The sequence below is a fragment of the Somniosus microcephalus genome, chromosome 3 (assembly GCF_052327205.1).
Source record: "Somniosus microcephalus isolate GS21.2 chromosome 3, FLI_Smic_1.0, whole genome shotgun sequence".
Taxonomy (NCBI): Eukaryota; Metazoa; Chordata; class Chondrichthyes; order Squaliformes; family Somniosidae; genus Somniosus; species Somniosus microcephalus.
This window is the reverse complement of record NC_140989.1, coordinates 357,397,065-357,420,694: the sequence shown is the minus strand read 5'-3', so window position 1 is coordinate 357,420,694 and position 23,630 is coordinate 357,397,065. Positions and strand designations below refer to the sequence as shown.

General features: G+C 46.3%; 1 protein-coding gene across 3 annotated transcripts in view; it reads right to left on the bottom strand.

Annotated features, from left to right (window-relative positions):
* Positions 1-11,537, bottom strand: part of LOC147122378 (interferon-induced protein 44-like) — a 48,446-nt gene extending 36,909 nt beyond the window's left edge. Inside the window, exons 1-4 of one of the 3 annotated variants that reach the window (XM_085983500.1) lie at positions 11,087-11,537; positions 8,785-9,272; positions 8,650-8,689; positions 4,055-4,250 (exon numbers count right to left, since the gene is read on the bottom strand). In XM_085983500.1, coding sequence (XP_085839626.1) covers positions 4,055-4,250; positions 8,650-8,689; positions 8,785-9,271 — 723 coding nt within the window. In that variant the 5' untranslated portion in view covers position 9,272; positions 11,087-11,537. The remainder of the gene's footprint in view (positions 1-4,054; positions 4,251-8,649; positions 8,690-8,784; positions 9,273-11,086) is intronic. The other 2 variants (XM_085983499.1, XM_085983498.1) reach the window with 2 other exon arrangements.
* Between the last annotated feature and the right edge of the window lie 12,093 nt (positions 11,538-23,630).

Genomic DNA, 23,630 nt, shown 5'->3' with positions numbered 1-23,630 from the left:
AACCAGTCCAGGAGATCACATGAACCACTTATTATCTATAAAAGCACTTACCTGCTGTATGATGTGATCTCTGCCCCAGTCAAGAACTGGTCCAGCTCCCTCTTGAGGGCGTGCAGAGAGTCAGCACCCACCGCACCAGCCGGCAACGCATTTCAGAGGCTCACTACTCTCTGGGAAAAGAAGAACCGCCCAACATCCAGTCTATTCCTACTCTTTTGTCGTGTAAACGCAAGAGGTGAGGAAAACCCCAGTGGTGGAGAGCTTTGGGAACAATGAGTCCAAAGTCACCTGTTCCTCTCAAGCATGCTATACTTACCACATGTCAAGTCTCAGATTACTCCTATACTGCATCCCAAAATATTATTTTCTTAAAGAAATCTATCTCATTTTCATTTGAACTGCTTCCACCATCTCACTGGGGAGCTTGTTCCATAGATTGACCACTCGCTCACTGAAATATTGTTTCCACAGATTAGTTTTAAATTTATCCCCTTCAAGCGTTTATGCTGCGTTTCTGTTGCCGCAGACGTGACTCCAGGATGGTATGTTGCCTCCCTGGTGCCAGGGTCAAGGATGTCACTGAATGGCTGCAGGACATTCTGAAGGGGGAGGGCAAACAGTCAGAGGTCGTGATTCACATTGGTACCAACAACATGGGTAGGAAGAGGGACGAGGTCCTGCAACAAGAATTTAGGGAGCTAGGTAGCAGATTAAAAAGCAGGACCTCAAAGGTTGTAATCTCTGGATTACTCCCAGTGCCACGTGCTAGTGAGTATAGGAATAGAAGGATAGAGCAGATGAATGCGTGGCTAAAGATTTGGTGCAGTAGGGAGGGCTTTCCTGGATCACTGGGTCTGCTTTTGGGGAAGGTGGGAGCTGTACAAGTCGGACGGGTTGCACATGAACCGGAACAGGATCAACATCCTTGCGGGGAGGTTTGCTAGTGCTGTTGCGGGGGGTTTAAACTAACTTGGCAGGGGGATGGGATACAGAGTGGAGCTATAGTAGGGGGTGATGCACAGCCAAATATAGAAAAAAACCAAGTCAGCCTGGAAGGCAGAGCAAATATGTAATGGCACAAGGGAGTATGGCAAGGCTGGATGGCATTTATTTTAATGCAAGGAGTCTTACGAGTAAGGCAGATGAATTGAAGGTGTTGATGAACACATAGGAGTATGATATTGTTGCTATCACAGAGACATGGTTGAGGGAGGGACAGGACTGGCAGCTCAATATTCCGGGGTATAGAATCTTCAGGCAAGACAGAGGGGGGTGTAAAAGAGGGGGTGTCGCAATATTAATCAAGGAGACAATTACTGCTGTAAGGAGTGATGATATCTTAGCAGGTTCCTCTAATGAGGCCATATGGGTGGAACTTAAAAACAAAAAGGGGGCAAGCACTTTGCTGGGAGTGTACTATAGGCCCACAAACAGTCAGGGGGAGATAGAGGAACAGATATGTAGGCAAATCTCAGAGAAGAGTAGAAATAATAGGGTAATAATAGTAGGGGATTTCAACTTCCCCAATATTAACTGGGATAGTCAGAGTGTGCAAGGCTTAGAGGGTGTGGAATTCTTAAAGTGAACCAGGAGAGTTTTTTGAGCCAGCATGTAGAAAGTCCTGCAAGAGAGGGGGCAGTACTGGACCTAATTCTAGGGAATGTAGCCGGGCAAGTGGTAGAAGTGTCAGTAGGAGAGCATTTTGGTGACAGGGACCATAATTTGGTGAGATTTAAGGTAGTCATGGAAAGGACAAAGATGGACCGGAAATAAAGGTTCTAAATTGGGGGAAGGACGATTTTAATATGATCAGGCAGGATCTGGCCAAAGTGGACTGGGATCAGCTACTTGTAGGAAAATCCACATCAGAGCAGTGGGAGTCATTCAGAAAGTAAATAGAGAGAGTACAGCGCCAACATGTTCCCGTAAAGGTCAAGGGTGGGACCAACAAGTCGAAGTAACCCTGGATGTCAAGGGATATACAAGAATGGATCAAGAAAAAAAGGGAGGCTTTTGGTAGATACAAAGGACTAAAAACAGTGGAAGCCCTAGAGGAGTATAGAAAGTGCAGGGAGGTACTTAAAAAAGAAATTAGGAGAGTAAAGAGGGGGCATGAAAAAACACTGGCGGGCAAAATAAAGGAAAATCCCAAGGTGTTTTATAAGTATATTAAAGGCAAGAGGCTAACCAGGGAAGGAGTAGGGCCCATTAGGGACCAAAGTGGCAATCTGTGTGTAGAGCCGGAAGATGTAGGTGAGGTTTTAAATGAATATTTTGCATCTGTGTTCACTATGGAGAAGGATGATTTAGGCATAGAAATCAGGCAGGGGGATTGTGATATACTTGAACAAATTAGCATTGAGAGGGAGGAGGTACTTGCGGTTTTAGCAGGCTTAAAAATGGATAAATCCCCAGGCCCAGACGATGGGCCGAAGGGCCTCTTTCTGTGCTGTATAACTCTATGGGGGAAAAATTCAGTTGTTTGTGCCTCCCGTTAGCGCCTTAAGAGGGCGCAAAGCAACTAGCGCCCAGGCGCGGCGATATTTGCGCCACTCGCAAAATTAACTAGACATTTTGTGGCGGCGCTAAACACTACCGCCACGATCTCCTGCGCCGGCAGATCGTGATGTCAGTCGAGTGCGCAACGTCCCGGTAGCGCCCCGGACTGGATATTGAGTGGCGCCCCCTGCCGTACCGCCTGCCGCTAGCAACGACAGGTTGAGGGGAGCATTTTGCAGTCATAAAGGGACTGGGGGAGCGCTAGTTAAAGGTGACCGCTTCCTGCCTTTTTTTGTTGGTGACATTTTTGCACCACGCATTCTGAGAGAGAGAGAGAGACTGACTTCTGGAGAGATTCAACGCTGTGTGAAGGGGTCTTGAGTACTGAGCAGCACTTTGCAGGTTCATTTTGATTTGCCCTTTCTTGCTTCGCCAGTGCTCTGAGGTAGCGCCTCGCTCCTCAGCCTTTGCGCCTTAAGACAGGTGTGAAGCGCCTGATTTAGCGCTCCAATCACCTCCAGGGGCGATAAAAACCAAGTTTGCTGTCGGAGGCGATAATAGCGCCAGGCACTAAACTTCGCGCACGGCCGATAATGGCGTCCCAAATGGATTTTTCCCCCTGTGACTCTAAGCATAGGCCATGTACTCTGGTTCTGCTGTTCTAGACAAGGTGAAATGCTTTATCATGTTCTAAACCTAAAAACAGCAATCACATCAGCTCTCAACCTTCTCTTTACCAGTGAGAACATGCACAACTTACATAATCACTCATCATAATGCAATCCCTCCATCCCCTCAATCATTCAAGGGAGAAGTTAGGAAACACCTCTTCACGCAAAGGGCGGTAGAAATGTGGAACACTCTCCCACAAAGAGCAGTAGATGCTCGCTCAATTAATCATTTCAAATCTGAGAGCGATAGATTTTTGCTAAACAAGGGTATAAAATGATATGGAGCCAAAGGATGTGGATGTAGTTATGATACAGATCAGCCATGATCTCATTGAATGTTGGAAAAGGCTCGAGGGGCTGCATGGCCTACTCCTGTTCCTGTGTTCCTACGTGGTTGCTCTCTTCCGCATCCTTTCAATAGCTGCAATATCTGTGATAACCAGAACTGCACACAATATTCTAAGTGTGGTCGCACCAATGCTCATTCTATAAAACAACTTAAACTCCCTTAGTGACTCAAGTGGGTTCATCTTATGAGCAGCTGAGCCATACAGACCAGGAACAGTCAGATTTGATCACCAGTCTGTGCAATAGGGAGACTATAATGGGCCACAATGTCCATCTGTTGGGCAGGGTAAAAACTCCAGGATTCCCACTCTTGACCACCATCCAGCAACCCCTCCTGGAAATGGATGTTGTGTGCGGGCATTGTTGGACTCAGCCTCCCAACACACACTGTCAATGCTGACACATAATGGACAGTGTATCAGAGGATGCACGTGCCCACAGAACCATATCTCAGCAAGGAGTCTACGCCTTCAGGGATGGAAATACATTGGCAAGAAAAAAAAACAAAGCCCTTCTGACTGCACTTGTAGGCTTACCTTTTTTGTGGCATTTGTTGCTCCACTTCCAGTCAAAGCTCGACTGGTGACATGACCACGGAAAATAGAATTTGATGAGTTGACAAAGTTAGACTTTCCTCCTCCGATTGGTCCAATTAGTAAAATCCGTGCCTTAGACACAGAGCTTACATATGGCTTATAGCTCTTGATGAAGTCAATCAGTTCTTGTCTTCTCCTGTTAACAAGAACATTTATATTAAAGAAGATCAGCATTTTTATAGTCCAACTAACAGACCTCCCTTAGTGTTGCTCACAGTGAGTTGAATGATACACTGGTTGATAATGACAGGAGCACTACACTATAGGGCAGTTTTTAATTACCGGCCGAGAACGGGCCAGCAGTGGGCATGAAGCCCCAGCTATTTTGAGCCTGGGCCTCATTTACATTCCGCCGACAGGCTGCAGGTGTCGAGCAGACATAATCAAAGGTAATGATCTCTGGATTGTTACCTGAGCCACGTGCAGGTTGGCATAGGGAAAAGCAGATCAGAGAGTTAAATGTGCGGCTCAGAGTGGTGTGGGAGGAAGGGGTTACAATTCATGGGGCACTGGCACCAGTACTGGGGAATGAGGGAGCTGTTCCGTTGGAATGGGCGCTACTTGAACCGGACTGGGACCAGTGTCCTGGCGAATTGAATAACTAGGGCTGTAGATAGGGCTTGAAACTAAAAACGGGGGCGGAGTCAGGTGAGGGGAAATTTAGAAGTCTAAAGAGAAAAGTCAAGGCAATGGAGCAGTGTAGCAATTTGAGTAAAGATAAGAAAAGTGTGACAGGAAGGGACACAGATTTTAACGGTAATAGAGCATCAGCGAAAAGGGTGGAAACAATAATGGTAAAAAGTTAAAATTACAGGCTTTTTATCTGAATGCACAAAGCATTCATAACAAGATAGATGAATTAGTAGAACAAATAGAGATAAATGGCTTTGATCTAATAGTCATTACAGAGACAGGTGACCAAGGTTGAGAACTAAATATTCCAGGGTGCTTGACATTTTGAAAAGACAGGCAGAATGGAAAAAGGGGAAGGGGGCGGTAGCCCTGATAATAAAGGATGACATAAGGACAGTAATGAGAAAGGATCTTGGCTCGGAAGATCAGGAAGTAGAATCAGTATGGTTGGAGATAAGAAATAACATGGGGCAGAAAACATTGGTGGGAGTAGTTTATAGGACCCTAACAGTAGCTATACCATTGGACAGAGTATTAATCAACAAATAATAGGAGCTTGTAACAAAGGTAATACAATAATCGTGGGGGTCTTTAATCTTCATATAGACTGGACAAGTCAAATTGGCAAAGGTAGTCTGGAGGATGAGTTCATGGAATGCATTCAAGACAGTTTCCTAGAACAATACATTGTGGAACCAACCAGGGAACAGGCTTTTTTGGATCTTGTATTGTGTAATGAGACAGGGTTAATTAGTAATCTCACAGTAAATGATCCTCTGGGGAAGAGTGATCATAATATATTTCACATTGTGTTTGAGAGTGAAATACTTAAGTCTGAAACTGGAGTTTTAAACTTAAATAAAGCCAATTACATAGGTATATGGGACAAGTTGGCTAAAATAGATTGGGAAATTAGATTAAAAGGTATGACGGTAGATAAGCAATGGCAAACAGTTAAAGAAATATTCCAAAATTCTCAACGAATATACATTCCATTGGGAAAAGTGACTCAGCCGTGGCTAACTAAAGAAGTTCAGGACAGTATTAGATTAAAAGAAGAGGGTTATAATGTTGTGAAGAATAGTAGCAAGCCTAAGGACTGGGAGAGCTTTAGAAACCAGTAAAGGATGACTAAACAATTGATAAAAAGTGAGAAAATAGAATGAGGGTAAACTAGCAAGAAATTTAAAAAAACAGATTGTAAGAGCTTCTACAAGTATGTAAAAAGGAAGAGGGTGGCAAAAGTAAGCGTTGGTCCCTTAGAGGCTGAGACAGGAGAAATTATAATGGGGAATAAGGAAATGACAGTAGAAGACACAAAAAGCGTACCAAAAATAGTGGGGAACCAAGGGGTTAATAAGAGTAAGGAACTTAACGTAATTAATATCAGTAGGGAAAAAGTACTTGAGAAACTAATGGGACTAAAAGACGACAAATCCCCTGGACCTGATGGCCTACACCCTAGGGTTCTAAAAGAGGTGGCTGCTGAGATAGTGGATGCATTGGTTGTGATCTTTCAAAATTCCCTAGATTCTGGAATGGTCCCAGCCAATTGGAAGGCAGCAAATGTAACCCCACTATTCAAGAAAGGAGGGCGAGAGAAAACAGGGAACTACAGGCCGGTTAGCCTGACATCAGTCATCAGGAAAATGCTGGAATCCATTGTTAAGGAAGTGGTAACAGGGCACTTAGAAAATCATAATATGATTAGGCAGCGTCAACATGGTTTTATGAAAAGCAAATCATGTTTAACAAATAGAGTTTTTTGAGGATGTAACTAGTCGGGCAGAAGAGCAGCGGAGTCCTCCCTGGTCAACATTTATCCCTCAAGCAACATCACTAAAAACAGATTATCTGGTTATTTATCTCACTGCTGTTTGTGGGAGCTTGCTGTGCGCAAATTGGCTGCCGTGCTTCCTACATTACAGCAGTGACTACACTTCAAAAGTTCTTCATTGGCTGTAAAGCACTTTGGGAGATCCTGAGAGCCGCTATATAAAGTGCAAGTTCTTTCTTTCTTACAGCTATGTTTTCTGAGCGGTGCTGCTGGCATTGATCCTTCCTGCCACTTCCTCCAATGCGCTCTTGCCCACAACATTTGAGACATTGCGAGGGGGAGCGAGCGGTAGCATGTCCCCCACCACCCACCCCCACCCCCACACTCTCCTGCCTTTCCAGCAGAAAGAGCATTATCAATGCAGGGCACCCTGCTCCTTCAATCAGGGTGTCAGAAATTAAACAAGATTTTTTTTCATGCAGATGGTTGTCAGCGCATTCAATACTCGACCAGAAACAGAATCCATAACAGCTCTTAAACAGGAAGTGGATGCGTATTTCAAAAATACATTTTTTTAAAGACAATGGGGAGATGGCAAGGGCCTGGGACTAAATTAACAGTTCTTTCAGAGAGCCAGCATAGCCTTGATTGCCTAATGGCCTCCTTCGTTGCTATAAAATCCTTATAATTCCACAGGAATAAAACAATCACTAAAAAAATTACAGGCAGTGAAAACAGGAAAAAATACAGGAGCAAATCCATCCAAAAGGAAAATAAAGAGAGAGAAACTAATGCAGCCAGTCAATAAAAGACATTTTAGCTTTAAGCTGCTACAGGCCTCTCAGGATTGGGCGCATGCTCACCCAAAGGAACTGTGTGGGCTGGATTTTCATTCAGGTGTCGGGTAGGAGGTGGGGCTACAACTTTCGGGGTTGTAGTCACGCCTCCATCGAGATGTGGCCAATCCACGTGATTTTAACTTGATTGACCTTGTTGAGCCTGCCCAGCGGGCTCAGCAGGCCAATTAAGGGCCACCCGGCAACAGGTGATGTCACAGACTGAAATTTCATCTGTCAAGAGGTTTTGACAGATGAAATATCAGCGTTTCCTGTTTGAAGCTGCCAAACACTGACAGTCTTACTTCTAACCTGAGTCCTTCTCCACAGACTCAGTTAGAAATCTCTCCTGCACAGAAAGCTGAAGGCTGTCACTTTTGACAGTTCGCAGCCATTCTGTTTTCTGTGCCGGTGAGCTGAGGGTCTCCCGAGACCTAAAGGAAGGAAGGCTGAAAAGGTAAGAAAAGGTCATTTAAACTTCTTTAATCACTTTAGACACACCAAACACACTTACCTTTGCACTCATGCACACATCACTCACCTGAACACCGACATCTCGACCGCTCCAAGTCCTTCAACCCGACGGCCCGCCTCCTCTAACTTGGCGTCGTTTGGAGCCGTCGGGAATCCCACACTTCAACCTTAAAAATAGGGATTAGGCTAAAATTGGCACTAATGCCTTCCCACCTCGGGTAGGCGGGTCCCAGTGCGGGGCGGGTACCCGCCTCCTTTGAAACTGGCATGGAGGCGGGTTTGGGTGCAGGATGGGGTCGGGACCCCTGATTTTGGGATTTTAACCCCCCCCACCCCACGCCTCCAATCCCACCTCCACGGCCCAATGAAAATCCTGCCCTGTGTACAGTTCACACCCACACCACATAAATTACTTGAAACCGAAAATATGGGAGGCACTTCTGGTTGGAATGCACTCCGAGTGTGCTGCGCATCACTTGCGGTCAGGCGGGGAGCAGTGGGGGGGGTGTGGGTTGGGGAAAGTTGGGCCTACTGTCTGTTCTCGCAGATAAAGGACGGGCACTTGGGCGAGGTGGCTGAACACCGCTGGCACACGTGGCATTGTACCTTCGTGAGAGAACGGGAGAAAGTGACATCTATCACATTTATCACAGCTGCATCGAAATGGGTTCTGAGCCCAAGCACAGCCACAGAAACAAAAGAATTAATAGTTAAGGTTGTAGAAAGAAAATTGAAAAGATTTCATTTTTTTATCTCACTTTTTAAAATTTACTTTTGCACATTATTTAAGCAGGAATGCCCATTAAGAAGCTTACGTTGTCGTCCACGTTAGATTTCTCCAGGGAGCTTTTAACTCTGGAAAACATGTGTAAATATAAATCAGATTTAGTATCAGTTGCGTAACTGCAGTCATTCCATAGCAATTCCTGGCAAAATGAAAGAGTTCTTACCTTCCACACGGTAAACTTCACATTCTACAAGATCTCCATCGTCGCCAAACAGTTCATCTTTATCGAAATTGTAGTACTGATTTGGCTTAGCTGTGATTTTTTGGTGAGTAATCTGAAACACAAGACTCTTTCCGAAATTGGGGCCGTCATTCAAACAATTAGAAACAGCTGCAGCATTTGGGTTCACAGCAAACTTTAGAGGCATTCTTCTTGCCTCATTGGTAGTTAATCGAAAGAGAAAAGCCTTTTTATCTGTTTTACGTCCAAAAGTTTCAAAATCTTTACTTATGTAACCTCCAAAAATAAAACCAGACTCATTGTACCCAACAGTTAAAGTTGGTCCTTGTACATCACATTTGTCATGGAAAGACTTGCCATCGAAACCATGGACACTCGCTTTGTAAAGTAAATGTAAGTTTACTTTTCCGAGAAGTTGGGACAGTTGTTTCTGATCTTCTGTTGAGAGCCGTGACGTTACCTCAGACATGCTGAAACCGAGAAAACATTTAATCAATACGATGGATTGATTTTAGTTTGCCAAAAAAACACTCAATGGAAGGAAAATCCGGTAGGTTCTGTAAGGGGCGTGTGACCCTACCCGCCAGATCTTCCTTTCTGCCCTCCACACAGTCCATCCTTAATGTCCAGACGGGTAGGATGAAAAACTATCCCAGTGACTCTTAATGGTGTCAACCTTGACTCAGTGGTAGCACTGTCACCAGGGTCAGAAGCTCGTGGGTTCAAGTTCCACTCCAGAGGCTTCAACACATAATCTAAGCTGACACTAAAGTGCAGTACTGAGGGAGTGCTGCACTGTCAGAGGTGCCTTTTTTCAGATAACACATTAAACCAAGGCCCCTTCTGCCCTCTCAGGTGGATGTAAAAGATCTCATGGCACTATTTTGAAGAAGAGCAGGGGAGTTCTCCTTGTTATTCTGGCCAACATTTATCCTTCAGCCAACATCAGTAAACAGATTATCCAGTCAGATTCTCATTCCTGGTCATGAGATCCTTCTGTGCATAGTTTTCTGCTGAGTTTCCTACATTACAACAGTGACTACACTTCAAAAAAAAGGTACTTCATTGGCTGTGAAGTGCTTTGGGCTGTTCTGAGGTCGTGAAAGGCGATAGATAAATGCAAGAAGTCCTTTCTTTAATTTGGTACCTCAGTGCTGCTGATACTGAAATTACCTTTAAATTCCCAAATGATAGGCTATTTAAGTGTAGATCACTTGAGAAAAATTCTTCAAATGAAGTCGGTTCATTATTGGCTATCTGCCACCACAGCCGTCATAGATAATCCTCAGTCCCACATGGAGGTTCCCAGTGTCTTGAAGTCACTGCTGAACCTTTTTTATTATTTCAAAACCACACCCCCTCCCTCCCAACCCCACCCCCTTCCCCAACTCCCCCTCCCTCCCAACTCCCCCTCCCTCCCAACTCCCCTGCCACATTCCCGGTCTCGCTTTAATAATCACTGTATCCTGATTTCCTCATCCTTCTGTAGTCTGTGCATCCTTGCTGGTGTCCAGCACTCTGGTCCGCAGGCCTGACTTGAACATAGATCCCGGTTCCTTCATCGTCCCTGGGTCAATGTCCTTGAATTCACTACCATGCTCGGTACAAGGACTGCACTGGTTCAAGAAGATGGCCCACCACCAGCACAACCTTAGGGCAACTAGCGTTGGGCAATCAATGCGACCTTGCCAGCGTCACCCACATCCCAAGAACAAAGACATAATTTAATTTAAATCACCCCCACCACTCGGTCAACCCCTAAGGTGTTTGGGTATCAGCAGCGACTGGTACATCGGTGGCGAAAACTATGCAAAATCACGTTAATGTCACGATAACTTAAGCTTCAATCTAATATAATAATGAAGTTTCAGATGGAAGGTTTCGGGGCCTCCCCAATGCCTGGCACAAAATTGGAGCAGGCACACAATGGGCAAAAATCAGGCAAAACCGGTTTCTGCCTCGCTGGACACCTTAGCACCCCATTTGTAGGGTGCAACAGAGAGAAAAATCAACCTTATTGCATATCTACCCTTTCAATTCATTTCAGTACTTTACACACCACAATCAGATCACCTCGAAACCTCCTTATCTCCAGGGACCACAGGAGTCGGCCATTCAACCCCTCCAGCCTCTTCCACCCTTCTATTAGATCAAGGCTGATCGGTACCTCAACTCCATTTACCTGCCTTTGCTCCACGCCCCTTGATAGCCTTACGGAGCAAAACTCTATCATAACCTGACTTTGTCCAGTCTCTTATCACAGAAAGGATCTCAGAATACTCACCCCTTAAACTGTCTGGCGAGATGTCTTTACAAGACTCACTCTGCTACTTGCTACAATGACGAAAGACACTGAGGCCCAAACTGCTCTCAACAACAGGAATATATCTGAGGCGGTCTCCCAGGAGCAGCCTGCAGTCGGAGGTCCACAACCCCAGAAAAATCTCCACTACTAACCAAAACCGCCAGACTGTGTAGGATGTGAAGAGACTCGGAGCCGGAACCCTCAGCTGCTTGTGATTTCAAAACCCTTGGTTCCGATTTTAGTGGAAATGAAAGTGAAACTGATTCTGAATCTCAGTCTGGCCGGACCTGGTTTTCAAAAAAAAGTTTAAAGGTTAAAAATCCGTGGTTAAAAAGTATTCGGTGTAGTGTTTCTGAGGTCGAGTTTTCATTAGTTACATTTAAGTCAAAGCTTCATGGATCGTAAATCTAACCCAGCCGATAGAGCTACCGATCCAGCCTCTTATTCAGCATTTTTTAAACAAATCTTCAATGAAAAAGAAAAACATTTTTTTTAATGCCCCTATCTATGATTGTTCTCCCGGGTTTTTACTCGGAGCAGTGTCCTGGAGGTTATCTTTCATTCCTGGAGACTCCAGGGCAATCCTGGGGGGTTGGCGACCCTGCTCAAAGGGGGCGAAATTTGCCTCCTCTGCGCCCACCCTTAGTGCCTCCGGGGGCGCTAATGGGGCACAAAGGGCTTAGCGCCTGGTCGGGGCACTAATAGCACCTGCTGAGAAATTCGGCGGGGCGCTACTGGGGCGCAAGCTGGTAGCATCGTGCCCTCGCCGGTAGCCGCCCCAGTCTGTTGCGCCGCCGGCAATGACATCATCGCCGAGCAACGCGAGCCCTTAGCGCCCCACAGCCAAAAAATCGTCTGTGCCCCGCGAGGCCGCCGTGGGCGATATCAACGACAGCCTCGCAGGTCGCGAGCTGGGCCGCACACCGCTGGTGGGCCGTTAATTAAAGGGGTGGTCCGGCTACGCACCGGGCCGACATTTTTTTATTTTGGCCAACCTCCAGGTCGGCCCCTCTTGGCGGCCCTTGGCGTGGTCCATGGCCGGCGTCAACCGTCCGGCACCGCATCTCGGTAATGCCGTTGAATTACTTGGTTTTCAAAAATATTTATAGGTTAAAAATCCGTGGTTAAAAAGTATTCGGTGTAAAATTGTGTTTCTGAGGTCGAGTTTTCATTAGTTACATTTAAGTCAAAGCTCCGTGGATCGTAAATCTAACCCAGCCGATAGAGCTACCGACCAGCCTCTTATTCAGCATTTGTTCAAGCAGGACTTTTTGAAAATAATGAATATGTTCACAGGCCCCCTGTAAATATTAACAAATTTCAAGAGTTGTCCAGCATATATCAACACACTCCTGCCCCTGTAAGTATTAACACATTCCACAGCACCCTGCAAATTCTTACACATTCCACATCCCCTGTAAATAGTAACACATTCCACACCCCCTGTAAATAGTAACACATTCCACACCCCCTGTAAATAGTAACACATTCCACACCCCCTGTAAATAGTGACACATTCCACACCCCCTGTAAATAGTGACACATTCCACACCCCCTGTAAATAGTGACACATTCCACACCCCCTGTAAATAGTGACACATTCCACACTCCCTGTAAATAGTGACACATTCCACACCCCCTGTAAATAGTAACACATTCCACCCCCCCCAAATAGTAACACATTCCACACACCCCCAAATAGTAACACATTCCACACCCCCTGTAAATAGTGACACATTCCACACCCCCTGTAAATAGTGACACATTCCACACCCCCTGTAAATAGTGACACACTCCACACCCCCTGCCAATAGTGACACACTCCACACCCCCTGTAAATAGTGACACATTCCACACCCCCTGTAAATAGTGACACATTCCACACCACCTGTAAATAGTGACACATTCCACACCCCCTGTAAATAGTGACACATTCCACACCACCTGTAAATAGTGACACATTCCACACCCCCTGTAAATAGTGACACACTCCACACCCCCTGTAAATAGTGACACATTCCACACCCCCTGTAAATAGTGACACATTCCACACCCCCTGTAAATAGTAACACATTCCACAGCACCCTGCAAATTCTAACACATTCCACACCCCCTGTAAACAGTAACACATTCCACACCCCCTGTAAATAGTGACACATTCCACAGCACCGCCTGTAAATAGTAACACATTCCACACCCCCTGTAAATAGTGACACACTCCACACCCCCTGTAAATAGTAACACATTCCACACTCCCTGTAAATAGTAACACATTCCACACCCCCTGTAAATAGTGACACACTCCACACCCCATGTAAATAGTAACACATTCCACAGCACCCTGTAAATTCTAACACACTCCTAGAACTCCCTGCAGACTTCCAAAACCTCCTTAAACGATTGACATTTTCGATTTCCTCTTTCACATCTCTACATTTCTCACAGAAAAAAACATCAGGGACTTTGGAATTTTGACACAGGAACAGGTGGATCCAGGTGTTGCACTGGTCATATCCAATCATTGGCCTGCCTGAATAGGGCTACTGGCAATGTAGCATGTCACAGGTCCCACCAGTCGCCATGTGATTCTATCGTCACATCTTCACCCATCACCCGCCTTTTGCCTTCACTAGTGCTGGTTTCGCCCCCATGACCATTCCCCATAGAATCACAGACATAGAAATTTACAGCATAGAAGGAGGCCATTCGGCCCATCTTGTCCGCGCCGGCTGAGCGGTGGCTAGTGAGCTGGGGAAGTGATAATACAGATAGAGAGGTATGGGTGGAGGTGCAAGGTAAGTTGTGAGTAAGGATGTGTTGTATCTATGCTTTAATGCGTTCAATCAAGCATGTAGATACGTCGAATTAAATCAGAGTCAGGCAGACAGGCTTATAACTGTGATCTTTACTTTATTCCTAAAATGGCCAACTGCTGCTTTCCCGGGTAATTCCCATAATGCAATGCACATTACATTACCGTATTAACTGGTGTTAAACTCGCACATTACATTACCGTATTGACTGGTGTCAAACTCGCAATCAATACACGACATCCCCCTTTTCCTTGGAAACAAACTTGCAGTTTACAAACAGTTGTTTACAATAACACTGCATAACTTATTTGGTTTACAAACTTTTTACAAACTTGTGCCTTACCACACAACTAAATAATTCCCAGGTTTAAACATTTAACATCACCCATGCAGTTCTCTCACAGTTTATGTTGTGACATAATCAGACAGTCTTTGGGGTTTTCTTTTAACCCTTTGAGGTCTGGCTGTATTGGGTATGTCTGACATGTTGGTGTCAGTGGGTATTGCCTGTGTCACAGTGGTATGTGTGTCAGGGTCTATTATACTGTCCTCAGTCCCTTGTGTTTCCTCCTGCTCATGGAGTGTCTCCTTTGGTCCATTGGTTCTGTATTTCTTCACAAACGTAGTGTTTCTCGAGTAGCGTGCTCCTTCTGGAGATTCTACTACTACTTGACTCCCTGTTTTACTCAAAACTTTGTGGGGTGTGGAATTAAAAGGAGTGGTGAACTTGTCCACTTTGTCCTGCCGTACCAGCACCGTGTCGCCAACTTCCACCTCTGAGTATTGTGTTCTCCGCTGTTCATCCGTGTACAGTTTGGACTTGCCTTTTTGTTCTGCGTCCCGGTCACGTACTTCCATGTCTGCGCACGACTCTGTGATGTCTGGCAGCTTTCTTCTCATTTTCCGTTTAAAGAGCAGCTCTGCCGGGCTCTTTCCTGTCGTGGCATGGTCAATGCTCCTGTACACAGTCACATATTTTCTAAGTTCACGTTTCCAATCTAGTCCTTCTGACTGAGCAATTCTGATTCTCTTCATCAGCGATGCATTCTGGCGCTCGACTTCTCCGTTAGCCTGAGCCCATTTTGCTGTCGTTTTCAGGTGTTTGATCCCGTTGTTTTCACAGTATTCTTTGAATAATTCAGATCTGAATTGGGGACCATTATCAGATTTGCAGGTGATTGGCAAACCATGACGGCTGAAGATTGACTCTAAACTATCAATAACCTTCTCTGTTGTTGTGGAGGTCATGATGTCGTATTCATAGTAGCGACTATAATAATCAATTACCACAAGAATGGAGTGGTTGGATGGCAAGGTTCCCAGTAAATCTATAGCTACATCCTGCCAGGGGCCCTCCGGTAATGGTGTTGGTCTCAACGGTTCAGGTGGGTCGGGTCTGGCTACTATCTGACAGCCGTGGCATGCTTTATAGTGTTTTTCAGCTGCCTTGTCCATGCCAGGCCACCAAACCTTGGTTCTGAGATGTTGCTTTGTTCCAACTATTCCCAAGTGTCCTTCATGTGCTAACACCAGGGCTCGTGCGTGTAACACTGTGGGTAGCACGATGTGTGTTCCCCGAAGAACTAGGTACCCCACTATGCACAGCTCGTTTACAATTGCTGCATAAGCTTTACAGTTCTCAAAATGTCCGTTTGTGATTGCCTTCCGTACCTCAATCAGCTCTGGGTCGGTAACAGAAGCTTCCTCCACCTCTCTAGTAGTGAGTGCTTTTGGTGTCGCACTCACAGCTACAAATCTCACGTATTCATCTGAGCCATGAGAATGTCTCTCCTGTTTTGCTGTCTCCCCCAGCAATCGTGACAGTGGGTCTGCAATGTTTTGCTTGCCTGGAATGTGTATCACCTTAAAATCGTACGGCTGTAATCTAAGTACCCATCTTTCTATACGGGCACAGGGTTTAGAGTGTGAGCCATATATCACTTGTAATGGCTTATGGTCAGTTACCAAGTTAAATTTTCGGCCATACACATATGGATGCAGCCTCTCACAAGCCCATACAAGAGCTAAGGCCTCTCTCTCTGTTTGAGAGTATTTCCTCTCACAGTCTGTTAAACTACGACTTACATAGCATATTGGCACCTCTTGTCCCTGTTGGTCCTGAACTAGTACTGCACCTAAACCTACAGGACTGGCATCTGCTATCACCTTGGTTGGTGCGTCCTTATCAAAATATGCTAAAGTGCCGGCTCTGGCCAACTCTTCCTTGAGTGCACTGAATGACTGTCTCTGTTGTGATCCAAATTTAAATGGTGTGTCTTTTCTTGTCAGGCATCGCAGTGGCTCTGATAGCGTTGCAAACTGCGGGATGAATCTGCTACTGTACCCAACGAGTCCCAAGAAACTCCTCACCTCTGTAGCATTCTCTGGTTCCCGAGTTTCTGCCACCGCTCGATGCCCTTTTCAGACAACAGGATTCCCATGAAAATCAATCGGTCCATGTTGAATTGGCACTTCTCTGAGTTTAGTGTCAGGCCACTTTCCATTAGTCATAGAGTCATAGAGTCATAGAGTTTTACAGCACAGAAAGAGGCCCTTCGGCCCATCGTGTCTGCGCCGCCCATCCATCCCTGTCCAGTCTAATCCCATTTTCCAGCATTTGGTCCATAGCCTTGTATGCAATGGCATTTCAAGTGCTCATCCAAATGCTTCTTGAATGTTGTGAGGGTTCCTGCCTCTACCACCCTTTTAGGCATTGAGTTCCACATTCCAACCACCCTCTGGGTGAAAAAGTTCCTCCTCAAATCCCCTCTAAATCTCCTGCCCCTTACCCTGAATCTATGCCCCCTTGTTATTGACCCCCCTACTAAGGGGAAAAGTTCCTCTTTGTCTACCCTATCTATGCCCCTCATCATTTTGTACACCTCAATCAGGTCCCCCCTCAGCCTTCTTTGCTCCAAGGAAAACAACCCCAGCCTGTTTAGTCTTTCTTCATAGCTGAGGCGCTCCATCCCAGGTAACATCCTGGTGAATCTTCTCTGCACCCTCTCCAAAGCAATCACATCCTTCCTATAGTGAGGTGACCAGAACTGCACACAGTACTCCAGCTGTGGCCTCACCAGCGTTTTGTACAGCTCCATCATAACCTCCCTGCTCTTATATTGTATGCCTCGGCTAATGAAGGCAAGTATCCCATATGCCTTTTTAACCACCTTATCTACCTGTTCCGCTGCCTTCAGGGATCTATGTACATGTACACCAAGGTCCCTCTGACCCTCTGTACTTCCTAGGGTCCTACCACTCATTGTGTATTCCCTTGCCTTATTTGCCCGTCCAAAATGCATCACCTCGCACTTTTCAGGGTTAAATTCCATTTGCCACTTTTCCGCCCATCTGACCAACCCGTTTATATCGTCCTGTAGCCTGAGGCTTTCCTCCTCGCAATTTACCACCCCACCAATTTTCGTGTCATCTGCGAACTTACTGATCATACCTTTTACATTCTCATCCAAATCATTTATGTAGATCACAAACAACAAGGGACCCAGCACCGATCCCTGAGGTACCCCACTGGACACAGGCTTCCAGTCACAAAAGCAACCTTCGACCATCACCCTCTGCCTCCTGCCACTCAGCCAGTTTAGGATCCAACGCGCCAAGGCACCCTGGATCCCATGGGCTCTTACCTTCTTGACCAGTCTCCTATGCGGGACTTTGTCAAAAGCTTTACTGAAGTCCATGTAAACCACATCCACAGCATTTCCCTCATCCACCTCCCTAGTCACCCCCTCGAAAAATTCAATCAGATTTGTCAGACATGATTTACCCTTGACAAAGCCATGCTGACTATCCCCAATTAATCCTTGCCTCTCCAAGTGGAGACTAATTTTGTCCCTCAGAATTTTTTCCAATAATTTCCCTACCACAGATGTTAGGCTCACTGGCCTGTAATTCCCTGGTTTATCCCTGCTACCCTTCTTGTATAATGGTACTACATTAGCTGTTCTCCAGTCCTCTGGTACATCCCCTGTGGCCAGAGAGGTTCTGAAAATTTGTGTCAGAGCCCCTGCAATCTCCTCCTTTGCCCCCCACAGCAGCCTGGGATACATCTCGTCCGGGCCTGGGGATTTATCCACTTTTTGGCCTGCTAAAACCACTAGCACCTCCTCCCTCTCGATGCTAATATGTTCAAGTATGTCACAGTCCCCTTGCCCGATTTCTATGTCCGCATCGTCTTTCTCCATAGTCTGGTCATGACAGCGTGCAGGCATCTGTCGTGCGTTTCCTGGTCGTGTGCATGCACGATAATGTCGTCTGAGATGTTTTCAACACCCTCTATTCCAGCCAAGGCATTAGCTATCTCGTGCTGATATTGCTCACTAGAAATTGGATAAACAGTTGAAAAGGAAAAATTTGTAAGGCTGTGGGGAATGAGTGGGAGGAGTGGGACCAATTGGATAGTTCTTTCAAAGAGCCGGCACATGCACAATGGGCCAAATGGCCTCCTTCTGTGCTGCAAGATTCCCTGAAAATTTCTTCTGTTCAGTATCCCCAGTGAAATCTTTTAGATTGTGTTTGCGATTTCACAGCAAGGGCCCTCCAATATTATGCCAAGCAGAGGAAATCTTCACCGATGCATTTGCAATTCCACTACGCATAGTGAACAGGGCAACCCTTACCCCAGGGAATAATGGTGACAGAAACAGAGCCACGATCAGTCAATCTGACTTACCCCTCTTCACTTCCAGCCACAATTCAAGTGCTTTCAATGGGAATTAGCTTACATTCTGAGCCTTTTGTAATTTCTTGCACCATAAATTAGTGACCGGTGCAGGTGCAGCAGTAATAGTGCTGTACCAGCAGCGTATGCTTATGTCACGCCCTTTAATGTAGCAACATGTTCCCAAAGCGCTTCACAAATGAAAGACTTGCATTTATATAAGCACCTTTCTCAGGACGTCCAAAAGCGCTTCAGCTGCCGAGGCCCTAAGCTCTAGAATTCCCTCCCTAAAGCTCTCCGCCTCTCTACCTCTTTCTCCTCCTTTAAGACGCTCCTTAAAACCTACCTCTTTGACCAAGCTTTCACTTAATCTAGATCAGGTAAGTAGTCAAGAAACTACACTGTAAACTAAGTTACCTAAAAACAAATTGAATTAAATTTAATTCAATAAAACAAGGTCATATATGGAAGGCAGTGCAGGTGGTGTGCCCCAACTGCAGCATGTGGGAGATTGTGGAGAGCATTGTGATCCTGGACAAACACGTTTCCAGTAAGTGCCTGCATTGTGAGGAACTTCAGATCAGAGTTTTTGAGCTGGAGTCTGAGGTGCAGACATTGCAGGGCATCAGGGATGGGGAGAGTTACCTGAACACTTAGATCCAGGAGGCAGTCACATCCTTTAGGTTAGGTGGTGGTACAGGGCTGGTTAGTGGTCAGGGACAGGAGGGTGTGACTGCAACTCAGGCAGGTTAGGGGATCCCAGATGCAGTGCTGGAGGAGCCTCAGCCTTTGCCCTTGTCCAACAGGCATGAGGTTCTTGCTGCCTGTGTGGATGAGGGAAAAGCCTGCAGGATGGATGAGCAAGCTGACCATGGCACCATGGTGCAGGAGGCCATTCAAGTGGGGGGAGTGAAAGGGAATGTAGTTGTGGTAGGGCACAAGAACTTGGAATGGGAGGGGGAGATCCAGTTGTCATGGTCCACATAGGAACCAACGACATAGGTAGAACTAGGAATGAGGTTCTGCTGAGGGAGTTTGAGAAGCTAGGATCCAAATTAAAAAGCAGCACCTCAAAGGTAATAATCTCTGGATTATTACCTGAGCCATGCATAAATTGGCATAGGGACAAACAGATTAAAGGATTAAATATGTGGCTCAAAGAGTAGTGTGGTAGGAAGGGGCTTAGTTCATGGGAGGGAGCTGTTCCGTTGGGACGGGCTCCACTTAAACTGGGCTGGGACCAGTGTCCTGGTGAACCAAATAACTAGGGCAGTAGACAGGGTTTTAAACTAATGAAGAGGGGTGGGAAGATTCAGGAAAGAGTTCATTTAAAAGCAGTAAGGGAAATGTCAAGGCTCTAGAGCAGAGTAGAGTTTTGAATTAAAGTAAGTAGAGTGGGTCAGGAAGGGACAGAGCGAGTAACAAAGGTAGTAAGGCATCAGTGACTAAGGTGACATCAGGGAAAAATAGAAAAAAGTCAAAGCTAAAGGTACTATATCTGAATGCGCGAAGCATTCGCAACAAATTAGATGAATTAATAGCGCAGATAGAAATGAACAGGTTTGATCTAATAGCCATAATGGAGATGTGGCTGCATAGTGGCCAAGGTTGGGAACTAAATATTCCAGGATACTTAACTTTTAGAAGAGATAGGTGAAATGGAAAAGGAGGAGGGGTAGCCCTGATAATAAAGGATGGGATAAAGACAGTAGAGAGAAAGGACTTTGAATTATGTATTAGACCGAATTGGAGACAGATCTAAATTCAGTGAGGCCTATAGTTAAAGCCATCAAACAGTCTGCATACATAATCGGAAACAGATTAAACACAGCCATCGAGGCTGGACAAGCCAATCAAAGAACTTTCAGGACAATACAAGTCAATTATCAGGCTGGTAGATGCGATTACCAGCCATCTAAAAACCGTCAGTATAGATTGCTACCATTGTTTAAACTAGCCCGCCAAGTTTAAGACAAAGAACTAACCTGATTTGACGCGAAGATAAGGGTTTTCAAAATGGTATAACTGAAAACTGAAATTGGCCCCTGCTGCGACTGCTGACTTGCTTGCTCCCTGTTTCCCCCCCCCCCCCCGTTCTCCTACGCTTGGCCCTCGCTCTTGGGAGGGGAACGAAACCCGAGTCAGTAGCCATCCAGGATGCCCAGGCCGCAGGAGGGGGCAAGGCGAGGTTGAGCAGGTAGTTCAGGACTTGTATAGTAGTCTTGTAAGACGAGGAAGACGACGATAATAATTCGATACGGGCAGAGCAGGGCAGTGAAAAACGTATCAATTAATTAAACCAAGCGCCTAGTTATAAGCTGATGCTTGGGGAAGAAAGTCCTTAAGGACGGTGAAGACAAGCATCTTGTTGAACACTGCAAATAAAGGCAGGTGTCCACGCCATGATGAATATGCTGGCGTTCAATGCCTGGCTAGTAAAATCTGAGCAGTAAAAACTGCTAATCCTACCTGCTGTCAATCTTTCCTATTTTGACAGCAGACCCTCCTCCAAACACACCCTCTGAGCACCGGCAAAATCCATCCTTTGTGTCTGTCTTCACGGAACAAGACGCAAAAAACCTCCCGGAAATAGTGGAGAACCAAGGGTCTAGCAAGAATGAGGACCTGAAAGAAATTAATAGTAGTAAAAAAAATAGTACTGGACAAATTAATGGGACGGAAAGCCAATAAATCCCCTGGACCTGATGGCCGACATTCTAGGGTTTTGAAAGAGGTGGCTATTGTAAGATTCGCGAAATTTTCATAAATAATCACGCAAGAAGTCAGGGTTAATAAGACAGCTTTATTGACCAAAGAAGCTTCTACAGAGAAAACCTTTGATAAAAGGGCACATAAAATGGCCACCAGACCTCGTGACTAGCTTCTGGGACCATTTGAATTTCTGTTACTGCAAGCCAGACAGGCTTGTGGATTGAGGACATTAAAGCCCGCGAAAACCAGTTTCGGGAAACCGAAACTCATGGAACTGAGTATACATATTGAGTAGATTATAAGCACAGGACAGATCTGGGTAGCAGGATGAGGCCCATCAAGAAATGGGCGGACAATTGAATGAACATTTTAACCCATTTACTGTACAAAGAAAAGCCGGTGGCATAGTGGTTAGCACTGTTGCCTCACAGCGCCAGGGACCCGGGTTCGAATCCGGCCTCGGGTGACTGTCTGTGTGGAGTTTGCACATTCTCCCCGTGTTTGCGTGGGTTTCCTCCGGGTGCTCCGGTTTCCTCCCACAGTCCAAAGATGTGCGGGTTAGGTTGATTGGCTATGATAAATTGACCCTTAGTGTTAGGGGGATTAAATACGTGGGGTTACGGGGATCGGGTGGGATATGTGTCGGTGCAGGCTCGATGGGCCGAAATGGCCTCTATCTGCATTGTGGGGTTTCTGTGATTCTGTGATCTGTGGAACAGCCATCAAAGGCCATCTCCAGATCGATCAATATACAAGCCGAGTTACGGTGACAAAGCAAAGACATTATCGGCCCAGGAAGGCCAGTTAAGCTATCACCGACTCCCGTTATGAAGACAAAACACCCCTGCAGAGAGTTCTGCCCGCCAAAATTATTACAAAGACAGGACTATGATTTGGCGGGAGATAAGAATGTTCCAAAAGGGTATAACTGTGGATTGAAAAGGTCCATCAGTACGCTTCGTAGTTCCACTTCGGATTCACTTCTTGGACGCTTCAGAAACGCTTCAGGACAGACTCTTCGTTCAGACAGCACTTCGATTGCGGAACGTGTTCGGTGTTCGGGCAGGCAAGGCCCGGCCACGACGGGAAGACGACGAGGGTGGCCCGGGTACTTTTGTCGGGAGATCATCGACGACCCAGGCCGAAGAAGAAGACACCCTGTACTCCAGCTCTGTTTCAAATCAGAAGGACAATTATGACTGTATAAAGAAAGCTTTTTGGGACCAGCGTCCCGCCCCGGGGAAGACCATCGGGAGATCAACGACTCAGGCCGGAGAAGAGGACACTCAGGGCCCGGCACTCCAGTGTCTCAACATCACATCGGTAATGGATTCACCCATGCGCATCCAGTTCTTAAAGTCACGTCGGTAACGGATTCATCCGTGGCGAGCGCTCACCAAGGCTGTATCGACTGCCTACATCGCAGGAGAACCAAGAGGAAAACAAGCTGCGCCAGAACTTTCCAAACCCACGTGACGACGGAAAGCTGTGTCGAAAGGCTGCAAACCCCTTTTCGCAATTCTTAAAGTGGTGAGCATGATCCCGAGTTCCTCAAATCAAAACTTAGTTAGGTCTAGGGGAGGGGGTTAAGGGTAGTTGTAATGTGTTACCCCTTTTTCGATGTGCCGTGTGTTCCCCATTTCCATAGAGTTAAGTTTATAGATGTGTGCATGCTTGTAGTTTCTTTAATCTATGCATATGACATGTATTTTATAATGTTGCAAACTGTTCAATAAAGGCATCCATTTCGTGCTATTCGACCTGGTCTATTGAGTTTTTCTGCACTACAGCTCCCTGCATCTAAGTCCAAGGTCGAGAACCGTAGGGGCGAGTGGGTCGAACCACTCACAGGTAATTATTGCAAGAAGCCTGGACGGGAACACAGCAAGCAAGAGAAACCCCCTACAGAGATGGCAACCGCGGCAGGACCTTGGCAGCAGGAATGTAGGCCTAGAAATTAGGTATAGCCCCGCCAGCTCGCTTGCGCCCAGAATTTACCGCTGGGCGCGCAGCCAGTTGCGCCCGTCAGATATTCAGTTTTTGCGTCCCAAGTCGGAACCGGGCGCTTTCCAGGGTGTGCCCGCCCCCGCTTGGGGCGCTGAAACTGAATTTCAGCGCTCTAGGCGCCGCTGCGCCACCCGCTGCGGAGCGGCAGGCTGTGGTACTGCAGGCCTCCTCCTTCTCTTAAGGGGGACGTGCCTGCAACGGGTAGATCGCCGCTGGATAGAGCCGGCAAATGAGCCCGGCACCACGGTGAAGTGCCGGGTTCGCGGAAAGCAGCTGGCAATGACGCGGGGGGGCGGTGGAGGAGGCCGGGGAA